The sequence below is a fragment of the Ctenopharyngodon idella genome, chromosome 7, assembly GCF_019924925.1.
Source record: "Ctenopharyngodon idella isolate HZGC_01 chromosome 7, HZGC01, whole genome shotgun sequence".
In the NCBI taxonomy this organism is placed as follows: Eukaryota; Metazoa; Chordata; class Actinopteri; order Cypriniformes; family Xenocyprididae; genus Ctenopharyngodon; species Ctenopharyngodon idella.
In genome coordinates, this window is record NC_067226.1 from 44,283,947 (window position 1) to 44,299,361 (window position 15,415).

General features: G+C 35.8%; 1 protein-coding gene across 9 annotated transcripts in view; it reads left to right on the forward strand.

The window, feature by feature from the left end:
• neo1a (neogenin 1a) overlaps positions 1 to 15,415 on the forward strand; it is a 177,958-nt gene that overhangs the window by 109,100 nt on the left and 53,443 nt on the right. For all 9 annotated transcript variants that reach the window (XM_051900843.1, XM_051900844.1, XM_051900841.1 and 6 more), the window contains exon 5: positions 11,413 to 11,549. In XM_051900843.1, coding sequence (XP_051756803.1) covers positions 11,413 to 11,549 — 137 coding nt within the window. The remainder of the gene's footprint in view (positions 1 to 11,412; positions 11,550 to 15,415) is intronic.

Genomic DNA, 15,415 nt, shown 5'->3' on the forward strand with positions numbered 1-15,415 from the left:
GATATTCTGTTCTCTAGATATGAGATGTTCCTTCTTCAATGCAACTGATATTTTTTCACCTGTTTTATAAGTAATAACATACCTCTTATAAACAACACACTCGATTTGAGGAATCATTCATGTCTGCGGCACAAAGAGTGCAGCACTAGTACCAAGTTATGTACTTAGTTTAGTGGTTTGCTCAAATCCCTAACCGTTAGTATGAGCAATTGTAATAGTGTTGCTTTCCTTAGTAAACACCACTAATAATTGCCTTCCAGTAAGTTTGTCATAACAATAATTACCACATTCATTGGCTTGAATAAAAGTATCCCCAGAGTTGCCATCTTCACAAGATGACTTCATTAATCAAAGGATCTGCTTGTGGAACAAGGGCTGAGGTAATTTTACTTGATGACTGAAAAAGATGTTTTGCTCTGGACAATTAAAAAGTTCCTGTGAGATTATCACCCTCAGTTCCTAAAGACGGGGTTTGGACTGTCAGTCAGTAATTGGGAATGCTGAATGGAAGAGGAATGGGGAATATTGTATAAGAACGTTCATATTATCAGACAGCGATAGAACGAGGCATTCAAGTCCCTTCTTAACATATCTGAATTTATGAAAACGCTTTGCGTGCAGCTGCCTCACTGTCTCTGAGAGTGGCTGCGCTGTGGGGATTAACCACGGTAAACGGACGAGTCAGAGAGGCAGAACAAGAGAGAGCAGATAGATGAAAGGGTACAGTGAGAGTGACTGTTGATTGCCTCATATTCAGTATGAAGTGTGACTTCAATCCTCCGAACCTTAAGACACAATTTAAATGTCGTGCAAAACATGTTCACAGTTCCTTTGATCATGCTGTGCAATATGTATCTCTAAATATTTATATAGTACAGAAGCATTCAGTTCATTTTGTGTGTATGAATATTTTATGATGTAAATGGGTCTCTATTTGTATGGAAGCTTGTTTCTGCCATGGAATAAAACGATATAAAATATAATTACGACTTTTTATCTCACAATATTAACTTTCAGAAGTCAGAAGTGCGAGATGTAATCTCGTGATATAAATTCGCAATTGCAAGTTATGAAGTCAGATAAACTTGCAATTCTGAGGAAAAAAAATTAAGTCTTTTTCCCCCTCAGAATTGGACTTTATAACTCGTAAATGTGAGTTTGTCTCTCACAATTCTGAGAAAAGAAGTCAGAATTGTAAGATATAAGCTTGCATTTGCAAAAAAGACAGAATTGAGAAAAAAGTCAGAATTGCGAGAACTCGAATTTGCAAGAAAAAGTCAGAATTGCGAGGAAAAAGTCAGAATTGCGAGGGGAAAAAAAGTCAGAATTGCGAGATATAAACTTGCATCTGCGTGAAAACAGTCAGAATTGCGCGAAAAAAAAATCATAATTGCGAGATATAAACTCCCAATTGCGAGATATAAACTCCCAATTGTGAGAAATAGTCAGAATTGTGAGATATAAACTTGCATTTGCGAGAAAGTCATAATTGCGAGAAAAGAAGTCATAATTGCGAGATATAAACTCCTAATTGCGAGAAATAAAGTCAGAATTGCGAGATATAAACTCCCAATTGCAAGAAAAAAGTCATAATTGCGAGAAAAGTCAATTGCGAGAGATAACCTACCAATTGCAAGGAAAAAAAGTCAGGATTGTGAGATAAAAAGACCTTTTTTTATTTTTTATTCAGTGGAGGAAACAAGCTTCCATACTATTTGCGCACTATATACATAAAATAAACGAGATTCTAGAAATTATTTAGGCCATTTTTATAGTTTACCTTATGAATTGATTGTCCTGATGGGAAAACAGGATCATTAAGGTGGTCAATATGGTTTTTGGAATAGGGATCCCTGAGGCATTGTTATCCACACCAGCTCAGTGAAACTACTGATCAACCAACTAGCCATTCATCCTGTCCTCTTGTTCCTCTTTGCTCAATTCTCTGGAACCCCATTTAAAATCCAATTTGGGGTTGATCATTGTCTGCTACTCTCCTGATCTATAAAGGTTGGGTTAAATGGCGGGATGGCCATTGGCAGAGTTGCTTATCAGTGTTAATGGCCTATAATTTCTGCAGCCTTTTGTCCAGGCTATGTATTAACAAGATTAAATGCTGTTTTCAGCTCACGCTCTCATGATATCAAATTTATGCTGTTTGTAATAGAGTCTGGCCGTGTAATGTTCGGCCAGAGGGAGGGGAAAAAGTAGCATGCTTTTAAAAACAGTACTTATTATGGTAATGATACATTAAAAGAATATACTTAAGTGCAAACTAAATGTAATGTTTTGCATTTATGATAAACCAAACTATAGCTGACTTTAAAGTCATTTCTATTGGAACTTGAATGTCATGAATTTAAATATATTTATAACGATATTACATTTAAAATATATGAACTTTAAATGTAATATCGAATAACACATTGCAGTTAAAAATATTATCAAGTACTGTACATTACATGTGCTTCAGTATGTTAGTCAACACATCAAAATAAATGTATTTTCAAAGCACAACAACATTATTAAAACGTACTTTAAAGTAAGACTTTTAATTTGATTTTATTACAAAGTACACTTTCTAAAAGGTCTAAGAATAAAAGTACTCTTAATTGGCCTGTTATTTCATTAATATTATATTATCTGCAAGTACACTTATTTAATAATATAATTTAAGATTTGAAGTACACTACAAGTGTTCTGGTCCTGTTCCCCCTCTCTTTCCCATTGATTCTTATGTTTTCTGTCTATTCTCCATTCTAATAATATTGACAATGGTCAAAATTAATCATTTGGGGTTGCACTTTATTTTAAGGTGTCCTTGTTATAGTGTAATTATACATTTAAATACTAAGAAATATTAATTAACTACATGTACTTTCTATAGGGTTAGGCTGTGTGTCCACCAAAGCGTTTTTTTCCTGAGGCTAGCGTATTTTTCCAGTTGTTTTCAATGGGAGCACCACATTTATAAAATGCCAGGACCTTCGGGTTAGGATTTGGTTTTAGGGTTAGTTGCATGTAATTATGCATTATATACTGTTATTACTATAATAAGTACATGTAACATGAGTAACAAAGACACTGTAAAATAAAGTCTTACCTAATTTTGTTTGAAAAATGTAAGAATCTGGATTGTTGCTGTTTGTGTTTATGTATTGTTTATTCCTACACTGACCTTTTACTGTCTGTGTATACAGGATTTCCTCTCATATGGAATAGAGAAACAACACAGTCCATCAGTCTACACAGATGGAGCCTATCAAGCTCCCTCGTGTGTGTGTAGGGGAAAAAGTGTTTTTCTAATGCCGAAAACCAAACAGTGTTTTATTGACCGTGGAGTCTTACCAACTGCTCTGATTCCCTGGCACTAGCTGCGTGCCCGTCTCTCAGGCTGGGATCTTCTCGGCAGATAAGCGATGATGAGCCACTGGGCAGAGAGCTGAGAGAGATAATAGCAGGTTCGGAGACGCTCAGGCTTCTTAGTCAGAGTGTAACAACAGGCTGAAGGATAAACACTTAAGACTGGCACATGGAGCTGGAGGGAGGAAAGAAAAGAGAAACTGACAAAGAGAATTAGATATTATTGTTTGGATCCCAAGTAATATCATTTTTAGTCTTGTGTTTCCAGACTTCTGACTTTCAGCATAAGATCTAGTCCATGTTACGGCTAATTCTGACCCAGAACTGAAAAAGGAAGTGTCCGTCTGATTGATGTAAAGTGACCAACCACTTCGCCGTTTACTACTTTGTACTATTTCAAACAAATCCCTTGAGTTTCTTTCAGTGCTATGATTCAATTATTTAGATACACATCTTCTGTGATGACCATGTTTTAAATTAAAGTTCATTTTGGGTTTTTTGGGGCCATGAAGTCAAAAGAGAATATTTTAATAATTTAACAAGATATTTGCATGTTCACACTTCTTTGATATCATTAAATGGTCACATGAGTTGCTGGTAAACAAATTAATTATTATTTTTAATATGTTTTATTTAGGTTCTTTTTATTTTAGTTTTACATTTTTATGATTTTATTAATTATTAGCTTTTCATCAACTCATAAACTTCAGTTTGGGAAACATGTTTTATAGGAATATATAGGAATTTATAGTGTAGTGTTTACAGGAAAGTAAGAAGTATTTTGCATGCCGTTTTTGCATGTAATCTGCATCCGAGGTTCCATGATGAATGGTCCGTGGGTGGGCCGTCTGAGGCTAACACTACAGTACATCATTTATGACTTTGCTGGAATGAAAAGTGAAGGGTTGGAATGCATTGTGCTGGATGCCTGTTTTATTGTTTGGCAGGACATCGCCGCTGTTGTACAAACCATGCAGCACTATAGCAGGATTCATTTAGCCAAATGTCCAGCAGCTGTTTGTCACTGGAACATATGAATTTTGTGGCTGCCTCTCCATTTCTGCCTCTCATTCTCTCTCTTTCCATTTTATCCTCTCCCATTTCCCTCTGTGAGTTCCACTGTGTCCCGTCCCTTTAGGAATGACTGTGGCCTCTCCGTGCACTCGACAGTTAATGACACATCCACAGCTAAATCCAGCCTCATCTGCCAGTTCATTCAGACCTCTAATGTGTGTATATTACGCAGATTGTGGCTTTGGGCTTATAGTAATGTGCTAATCAAAATATTAGTTAACCTGCAAAACAAATAAAGAAAGGTATGATGACGGTCCATCTCAGCCCAGCTGGGAAAAACAAACACTCTGACTCATTGTAAAGACGAAGCTCTTCATATTGATTTTACACTCATTTTTTCCCTCTTCTGAGGTATTTCATTTGAGGCTCCGTCCTATAAACGAGCAGCATACGTCACACTGGACAAACCAAAATAATATGACATTACCTCATGTGGGTTCTTATGGAAGCTTGTTTCCGCCACTGAATAAAAAAAAAAAAAAGGTAATTATGACTTTTTATCTCACAATTCTGAATTTTTTTCTCGCAATTTTGACTTTTTTCTCAGAATTGCATGATATAAACTCACAATTGTGAAAAAAAAAAAAGAATTGTGAGATGAAAAGTTGCAATTGCGTGTTATAAAGTCCAAATTGCATGATATAAACTCACAATTGCGTGTTATTTTTTTCTCAGAGTTCATATCCCACAGTTCTGACTTTATAACACTCAATTGCAAGTTTATCACGCAATTCTGAGAAAAGAAATTAGTCTTTTATCCTCAAAATTTCAGAATTGCGAGAAAAAGGTCAGAATTGCTTTATATAAACTTGCAATTGTGAGAAAAAAAGTCAGAATTTCGAGTTTATATCTCGCATTTTTGACTTTATTTCTCCCAATTACAAGTTTATATCCCCCACTTCTGACTTTATAACGCAGTTATGTCTATCTTGTAATTCTGACTTTAACTTGCAATTACGAGTTTATATATCTTACAATTCTGAGAAAACAAGTCCGAATTGTGAGTTGTAAACTCGCAATTGTGAGAAAAAAGTCAGAATTGCTGGATATAAACTCGCAATTGCGAGGAAAAAAAAGTCCGACTTTCGAGTTTATCTCAATTCTGACTTTTTTTTCTCAGAATTGAGATATAAACTCGAAAGTCTGACTTTTTTTTCCTCGCAATGTAAACTCGCAATTGTGAGGGGAAAAAAAGTCTGAATTGTGAGATAAAAAGTCGCAATAATCTTTTAAATTGTTTTATTCTGTGGTAGAAACAAACTTCCATAGGTTCTTAATGTGGAACGTTTGTTGTTCTTTGAATGCCGCGTTCACACAGCAGCAGAATACGGTTGTCAGTCCTGTATTTTAGTCCTTAATACGGTTACGTTCACACACAGTTAATTTACAGGAGTGACAAACGCATTCTATAACCGAACTCACACCTGTGTTTTCAGGACTCTCAACCGCATTCTTGGAAAACACCTGCGCTGTGTGAACGCAACCGGACTGGACAACTAGTTGTCTGTCACGTCATACAGTGCAAGAGAGTCGCTCTGCGCTGCACAAATGCTTGTCTGTGTGTTGCGGGTTTTCATGTGTGGTTTTGGTAACTTACAACGATTACGCTATGAGCTGTGTGTCATCTGAAGGTTTTACTGTAGATCCAGTCACTGTTCTCCACCGGAGCTGCTCCCGTCAGTTTTGTGTTCTACGCACGACTCAAATGCTCCATTATCCACCCAGATATAAAAGATGCTCGAGACTCAGACCTGTACCTAAATGCACTTTTCAATACCAAAAACTGACAGTGTGAACGTAGCCTAAATATGTCAGGATGCAGCCAGGTTATTCAGTCTATTTCAGACCCATACCTGTTCATTTGCTTTGCAAAGTGTTTATTAAAAACAGGTAATTCCAGCTTAAGCTGTTAAAAAGCTTGACCAAGATGGTCTTCTAGCTGATCTAGGCTGGTTTGGATGGGTGATCAGCTGGACAACCAACCAAGATTAACCTAGAAGACCGTCTTGGTTAAGCTTTTTAACAGCCTAAGCTGTAATTACCTGTTTTTTACCTGTTTAACCTGCTGGAAAACTACTACTTGAACCATCTGAAGTTGGTTTACTGGTCTTAGCTGCTCTCCAAGCTGGTCAGACAGGTCTAGTTTGATGATTTTAGATAGAACTGAGTACTTGTTGGGTATTTTGAGAACAGTAGATTGGCCAGGCTGGTAGACCAGATAAAGGGTCAATCCATTCATTAACAAATATCATTGTTTTTTACATTTACAATATTGCATTATATCTTATATTATGTTGCTTTGAGATACAAAAGGTAAAATGATATTTTTAAAAACATATCCAGTCTGCAAAGATCTTTTCTAGGATATATTTTTTGTTTCACTTCATCGACCGCACCATATCACTTTGATTTGGCAGAAAAAAAGTTTTTCAATTATTAATAAGCATTAATAATTGACCTTGATAAAAATAAAATCAATTTGTTTGTAAAATTGAAGGTGCCACACAACCATGAATAAATAATAAATAATATTTTTAGGCTGAAGAGGAAGTTTTGGAGTTAGAGTAAGTTTCTGAATACACTGACGTCTTATTTGAAAAGATCAAGATTAATGACTCTTAAGTTTAATGTTCATTCAAAATATTTCTCTAAGAAATAATGATAAAAGATTATGGCATACTAATAAGTTAGGTTTTCTTTTCAAGAATTTAATTATTTTTTACTTCATTATAATATCAAGATTGTATCTCCCTGATGTTTTTGACCATCAGAATCTGGTTTTAACTGGATTTTCCAGTAGGGTAACACACGACCCTTGCTGGTGGCATCAGAAGGAATAGTGTCACTACCCTCATTGAAGCCTTGGCACAGCTTTAGTAGCTGCTCTGTTTGGAGTCACAGCCATAGAGCTGAACAGTTAAGGGTGGAGACCATGCCAGAACCTTCTGAGCTGTTGACAAGGCAGCCTTTCATCTCACTCGCTTGTATCTTATGACGGCATCAATCACAGGCTGGCTGCTCTGAGGCAGGTTGGGTCAGCGCCACCGGTAGTTTGGTGTTGGATTTCTGTTGACGGATGCCAGTAGTTTGGCCTCAGAGCAGCACACTGGATATCCATCACGGCATATGCAGCGCTAGCTGTTAGCCCTAACCTGCCTGCCGTCGTTAGCTGTTGCACATTAGTTCTGGGTTATTTGAGGCGACTCCACACATAGAACCAAAGCATTACTGCTCCCTCAACACTTCTAATGCTCTGACGGTCCTGAATAAAGAATAGAATGTTTCCAACTTACACAAGTTGAGGAATTTTAAGGAACACTATAAGGGGGAGGAGAAGGCTCACTTGTTGAACAATGAATGAGAGGAATTCATTTCTGATTATGCCGTTCTTGTTTATCTGTATAGGGTGCAAAATAGGACTCGAAACCTTGATTTTTTTTGTTGTTGTTTTTTTAACAAATGGTAAGTGATAGGAGAGGAGATGCTTAAACTTCAGAAAATATTATTTACTCACCTCAGGAATTAGATCTTATTTATTTATTGTAGGTTTTTGCAGCTCTTACAAAAATGGGTATGTCTGAATACCACCCTTATTAGTGTGATTTTGTTATTTTCTAGCAATAAACATGCAAATAAAAATAATTTTTACTAAGCAAATAAAATACAATAAAAATATGCCTAAATGGGAATTACTGTAGCTAGTTAGGGAGCAAATTTAAATTTTGTAGTTATTGGTAATTTGTAGTTATGTACAATAAATTTGATAACAGGACTGAATGGTTGATGCCATCGCCACTACATTTTTGTGTCAAATCAATAAAACGGATTGATTATTTACTTGTATTAATATAAAAATATAAGCCATTTTTGTCTTATATCGTTTTTTTTTTTTTTTTTTTGCTATTGTAAAATACTACTTTTTTTACATTTATTGTTCCAATTTATTCATTTGATCCAGTTCCAAGGAGTCTAAGTTGGTCTTTCAAATAAAATCAAGTGAAATCACATGTTGACAAATGCAAAACTCCACAAAGGATCTTGTCAGTAACACTTTGTAGAAGTCACCAAGCCTTTGCCTCCCTCACATTAAAGTTTTGAAGGCACTTGACTAGAGACACATGTGGAGATCATAAGACACTTGCAGCTGAGAGTCACTGATGTGTGGAACTTCAGCATTCACACTCTTAAAAGAGCATATGAGTAATAACATCACAGTCCATGAAAGGAAAACACGAAGAATGAAGCGTGTCTTAGGTGAAAAAGCTCCACAGTGGGTCTACGTGTTTCACTGCGTGTTCTTTAGCCCAAAAGGACAAAGACCCCCTTTATAAGACCTGCTGGTTTTCCTTTGGGTTGAGGTATGTGTTATGCTTGAGGTTGGGTGGAGTTTCTTTGAGCACAAGACTTTTGAGTTACTCTCTCTTATGCAAGTCCTGTGGTCTGGCGTGTGTTTTGGACACTGTCAGACTGACAGTTAGCCTTAGACATCTGCCAGGGAATGGTTACATTTGCTGAACCACGCTCTGTAAATTTATAGATATTTTGGTACTGACATTGGTGTAGGAATGACTTGCTCTTCTTTAGGTGCTAATTTATTATGTATTTTGTCTAATCTTTTTATAATGCCTGTTTCGTACTTTATTTATACACTGATTTTTTTCAAAGCCCCAAAAAAGTAACAAAAAGTAAATAATATAAGCACATGCTTGTGTCCTAGAAAAGCACAAATTTGAATGCAACACATGGATCTGGATACTTCACAGCTGAGACAGGCAGAGAAATAAAAATAGTCAGTGTGAGAATGCTTGTATTAATGTGCTGGTGTTTAATACCAATCGATGGCTGATAGATTAGGTTGAGCGGACGTTCTGCAATCTATATTTTCTGTGCCAGAAAACAGCCAGCTCCTCTACCTCTTACTGTGGCCATGCTCTTCTTTTTTCTAAACTATTGATTCCTTGCCCAGAGTCACACCATGTTCCCTATGTCGAAAATTCACCCAACTCCCCAACCGAATGTTGATTAGTTTGTCAATAGGACAAAGGAATTGCTAAAGAATCACTGCAGAAATCATTTGATCAGTTTTAATTGATCAAATAAGTAAATAAATTCAGGCATGTATTTTATATTAAGGCAGCTTTTGGTAACAGGGATGAAAAATGGTTTATATTCAGACATTTATTTTGTATTCAGGCAACTTTTGGTAATGGGGTGAAAAATAGTAAGAAAAAAATAATTTCAGAAATGTCTTGTATTCAGACAACTTTTGGTAACAGGGATGATAAATAGTAAATAAATATGCCTTTTGTATTCAGATAACTTGGTAACAGGAATGAAAAATAATAAATAAATTGAGAAATGTGTTTTGTATTCAGACATCTTTTGGTAACAGGGATGAAAAATAGTAAATATATATTCAGAAATGTCTTGTATTCAGACAACATTTGGTAGCAGGGATGAAAAGTTGTAAATAAATATATTCAGACATGCCTTTTGTATTCAGACAACTATTGGTAACAAGGATGAAAAATGTCAAATAAATTAATTCAGACATGTCTTGTATTTAGACAGCATTTGATAACAGGGATGAACAATAGTAAATAAATTATTTCAGACATGTATTTTGTATTCAGACAGCGTTTTAATAACAGGGATGAAAAAATAGCAAGTATTGTATTCAGACAGTGTTTGATAACAGGGATGAAAAATAGTAAATAAATAAATTCAGACATCTCATTTGTATTCAGATAGCATTTGCTAACAGGGATGAAAAATAGTAAGAAAAAAATAAATTCAGAAATGTATTTTGTATTCAGACAACTTTTGGTAACAGGGATGAAAAATAATAAATAAATATGCCTTTTGTATTCAGATAACTATTGGTAATGGATGAAAAATAGTACAATTCAGAAATGTCTTGTATTCAGACAACTTTTGGTAACAGGGATGGAAAAGAGTAAATAAATAGATATATTCAGACATGCTTTTTGTATTCAGACAACTATTGGTAACAGGGATGAAAAATGTCAAATAAATTAATTCAGACATGTCTTGTATTTAGACAGCATTTGATAACAAGGATGAAAAATAGTAAATAAATGAACTCAGACATGTATTTTGACAGCATTTGATAACAAGGATGAAAAATAGTAAATAAATAAATTCAAACATGTCCTTTGTATTCAGACAGTATTTGATAACGGGGATGAAAAATAGTAAATAACTAAATATATTCAGACATGCCTTTTTGAATTTAGACAACTTTTGGTAACAGGGATGAAAAATAGTAAATAAATATATTATATGCCTTTTGTATTCAGACAACTATTGGTAACGGATGAAAGTGGTCAATAAATAAATTCAGACATGTCTTGTATTTAGACAGCGTTTGATAACAGGGATGAAAAATAGCAAGTATTATATTCCAGCGTTTGATAACAGGGATGAAAAATAGCAAGTATTGTATTCAGACAGCGTTTGATAACAGGGATGTAAAATAGTAAATAACTAAATGTATTCAGACACGCCTTTTGTATTCAGTTACTTTGGCCTTCTAAGGTGAACTAACAATATTTGAAGAAATCTGATGCTCCTCCTATCACTACCTTGTTAGACAAAAGTCCCTTTTTTCCAAAGCAACATGCAGTACAATTATTACCTGGACAATCCTCCTAAAGCATCCTGGGGTTAAGTGCCTTGCTCAAGGGCACAATGGTGATCTGTTCATTGTTTGCCCCGGTTCAAACCAGAGACCTTCTGATTACCAAGCCTGACCTTTAACCGCTAAACCACGCCACCACAATTTTGAGGCTGCCCTTTTTTGATAGCATGCTCCCATTGCAAGACAGATTCCATGTTGTTGCTTGTCAGAAGGAAAATTTCTACTGCAGTTATTGAATTAGTGTTGGGCTAAGTATACATTTAACTTTCTGAAGGGAGCGTATTGACAACACCCTTTTTTTCTTTTCCACACAGCAAGGGCCGGTTTGAGGTGCTCGGCGGGGGCAGTCTGCGGATCTTCAATCTCACAGAGGAAGACGCCGGTGTGTACAACTGCCTGGCAGACAATGTCAACGGCTCCATTGAGGCCCAGACTGAGCTCACGCTGAAAGGTAAACTTAAACCTCTCTTATAAAGGACTAGTCAAGTGATTGTCATGTCACACTGTAAAGCTCTTTCCTCTAGTGCTGTTCAGAGGAAGTGTTGCATTTTCTTGGTGACATTATGTTCTGTAATTCGATTGCATGGTCTGATCACACTTCAGACATGTTTACAGAAAAAGATATAGGATTCTCTGTAATTGCTCAGGCTGTAGCTTTTGGGTGGGACTTATACTAAAGTGCATGAGATTTGATTGTGTGATGATGAAAGGGATGTGAGACTGTTCAGACAGGTGTGAAATTACAAAGAATAGAATAGAATCTGGACTGTAGATTTCATGCAGATATGTGGTGTGTAATGAGCTTTAGCCATCTGTCTGTCTGCTGAGAATTGATCCTACACTGTGACGAGATGAAAAGATGAAAGATACTTGGGGGCTACAAGCCCCTACTTTCAGGCCCTTACTTTGCCTTTGTGGGTGGGAGAGGTATTGTGCTGGAGCGATAGTACAGTAAATCCAACAGCTCACAGAAGAGGTGTAGTGCCAAACTCAAACCGAGCACCTCCCAGAATCCAAGCGAGTGTCAAACAATCTCTCGGTTGTTCTTTCAACGTGGGCTGTTTGCTGATCATTGTGTGTTACTTTGAATAATATGGTTTAAATGTAAGTCTGCTTATTTCTAAAAAAGTTTGAAGTTTGGCGCAACAGTCTAATTATTAGAAAACCTTAAATTAATTTAGATTAAAGGTCCAAAATTTTCAGATGTGTTTTTTTGTATTCGTCATCCTAAAAATTCGTCACGCACAGAAACATTGCACACTGAGTCCGATGCATATTAATTAATACATTGTGAAAAAATTCACAAAACAATACAAAATGGAGTCTTCAAGCAGTGAGGATGACTTTGTTGTCATCTCTCTTCTTAAAAAGAGGAAATATTGGGTCCATCCAATCCTGAGATCGCGTAGAGAGAAAGGAGAGTTCTACCTCCTTATGAAGGAGCTGCGGTATTATCCTGAGCGATTCAAAGTTTACTTCAGGATGTCAGTGGCTCAGTTTGATGCTTTGCTAGCAATACTGGAGCCACATATTAAAAAGGAGACCACCAATATATATGTATTCCGCACTTTGTTTGTCATACAGTGCTTTGTGCTGTGAGACGAAGTGGATCAACTTGTCAGACACCATTCTGTTTTTTGCCGTTTGCTTGTACGATGGCTCTAAATTGTCAAAACACCTCTCAAAATGCTTGCTACGGATGTGAAAAACGCAGAAAATTGAACCCGATCCAAAAAATGTTTTATGCCGTACGAAAGTTTTGGAGGCAGTGTGTAAATGTGATTGACTCTATGTGAGGTCATATTTATTTTTTAACATATTTTATTTATTTTTTTAATTTCTGATGCAAATTTCTGACTCGGTGTGCAAAGACCTTTAAGCTTAATCCTTATTGGTGCAAGTCACCTGCTGTTTTAATGATCTTTTTGTGCTGTAAAGAAGTAGGCTACACTTATTTTGATGTGTTAGTGTTCTTCAATAATACATTTAGTTTATATATTACAAATGTGTAATTGTACATTACGTGCAAGTTACATTAAAGTATATTTTAGTTTACCTCAATGTTTGTCGGTACATTCAACAATACACTTTAACTATACTTTAAAGATAAAAGATATTAAATTACATATAAAGCTGTACTAAAGTCCTACTTAACTATGTCAAAAAACACTCTTAAAAGGGTTAGTTCACCCAAAAATTCTGTCATTAATTACTCACCATCATGTCGTTCCAAACCCGTAAGATTCACTTCATTCATCTTCAGAACACAAAGTAAGATATTTTTGATGATATCCGAGAGCTTTCTGACCTCCCTATAGACAGCAATGTTATTAAAAAATTTAAAGGCCCAGAAAGGTAGTAAAGACATTGTTAAAATAGTCCATGTGACTACAATGGTTCAACCTTGATGTAATATAATATAATATATATGATAGAAATTATGAAGTGACGAGAATACTTTTTGTGTGCAAAAAACAAAATAACGACTTTATTCAACAATTTCTTCTCTTCTCTGTCTCTTCCCTTTTAACGATGTCTTTAATACCTTTCTGGACCTTGAAATTGGTTATGACGTTGCTGTCTATAGCAGGGGTTCCCAAACTTTTCAGCCCACGACCCCCAAAATAATTTTTGCTGCGCTGCACCGCGCTGAATTTAAACGAGATCGCTCTGTTCACATTACAATAAACATGTATTGACGCAAAAAAAATAGTCATTTCACCATAAGTGCATATAATTTAAAGTCTCTGTTACACAGTTTACACATGGCTTTTATTGCCTCGGGTAAAGCAAGTAAAATGGCACCTTACCTGGCATTTAGGCGAACATGCCTTTGCAGTACATATGCAGCACGCGCTATTGTGCTTTCACATGTGCTTTCACATTCCACCTTCACGAAGAGACGAGTGCTATCCATTATGTCTCCTGACGGTGGTGCTTCTCCGCTCTCCTCCGCTGGCCTCCCTGCGTTGTCTTTGGTCGATATTAACCAACGTTTCATTTCGACAAAAATTTTTTCAAAGCTTAAAGCCTAAAGAATTACCTACGTGCACATGTCTGAATGCTTAACATGGTGCTGTAAATTGACCTGCTGCAACCGATGCTGTTGCTAATATGTGGTTAATCTGTCGTAATCACCTCGGGAGTCACGGTCGAGGGGAAGGAAAATCGAAAGGTTGATGGCTTTTTTTATTTGCATGGTTTTTGTTTTTAAATTAACTAATATTTTTAGTATTTTGTTACAGTTATTCATAAAATATGCTATTTCTAATCATTAAAATTCCCGACCCCCACTTTGGGAACCACTGGTCTATAGGGAGGTCAGAAAGCTCAAAAATATCTTAATTTTTGTTCCAAAGATGAATGAAGGTCTTGCGGGTTTGGGACAACATGAGGGTGAGTAATTAATGACAGAAATTTCATTTTTGGGTGAACCCTTTAAATTAAATTAATTGCATTTATTATAAATTTAATGCATTTTCATTTAATTTCAATTAACATGCAATTAAGTATCCGAAAACATTACAATCAGTTCACACTTCTAAAGTATATTATTTCCATAATATTTTTATTTATTTATTTTTTAATATGATTTAAGTGTACTTTTTTTCACAAGGAGAAGTACATAAGGACTGGCCATAAAGCAAAAATACGAAAAAGTATAGCCACAAGACACATTATGCTTGTTGGCACGATATAATTGCTCAATAAACTGTGTAACATTTATAGCTTTATATCCAGTCTTTTTTTTATTTATTTTTTTAATTTCAGTGTCATGTCAAGCCAGTAAACCTGGTAAGTTTTGCATAATACTTGCAAAGAGACCAGAAAGGTATCATGTTCACTCACAGGAATTACACTGGAAACACACAACCAGAAGTTAATTTGCCTAGAACAGACGGTTTTGCTGAATAATTCATCAAGTGCTTTAACAAAAATGTGAGATTCACGCTTCTGCTTCTGCTTGTAATACCTCTGGAATGCTGGTATTTACTCCTATTGCAAGTTATTACAATAACAGTTTTTTTTTTCCTGTGGTAATCAACATAATGCTTTTGATAGAGCAGGTTGTACTGAATCCAGAACATTATTGTGTTCCTGTTTCAAATATGAAATAAAACATTCATGTCTTGTTTGCTCAGATTTTAAATGTCAACCATACGTAACTAGTCAACATGCAGACATTGTGTGCTAGTGTGAGCGGGTCAGATTGATCTGGGAACCTCTGCGCGCTCTGTTTTGTTATACTGTAGGTGAAATGCCCAGAATCTTATTAAACTTTAATAGTCTGTCTTTTCTGTGCTACACAGAACATAA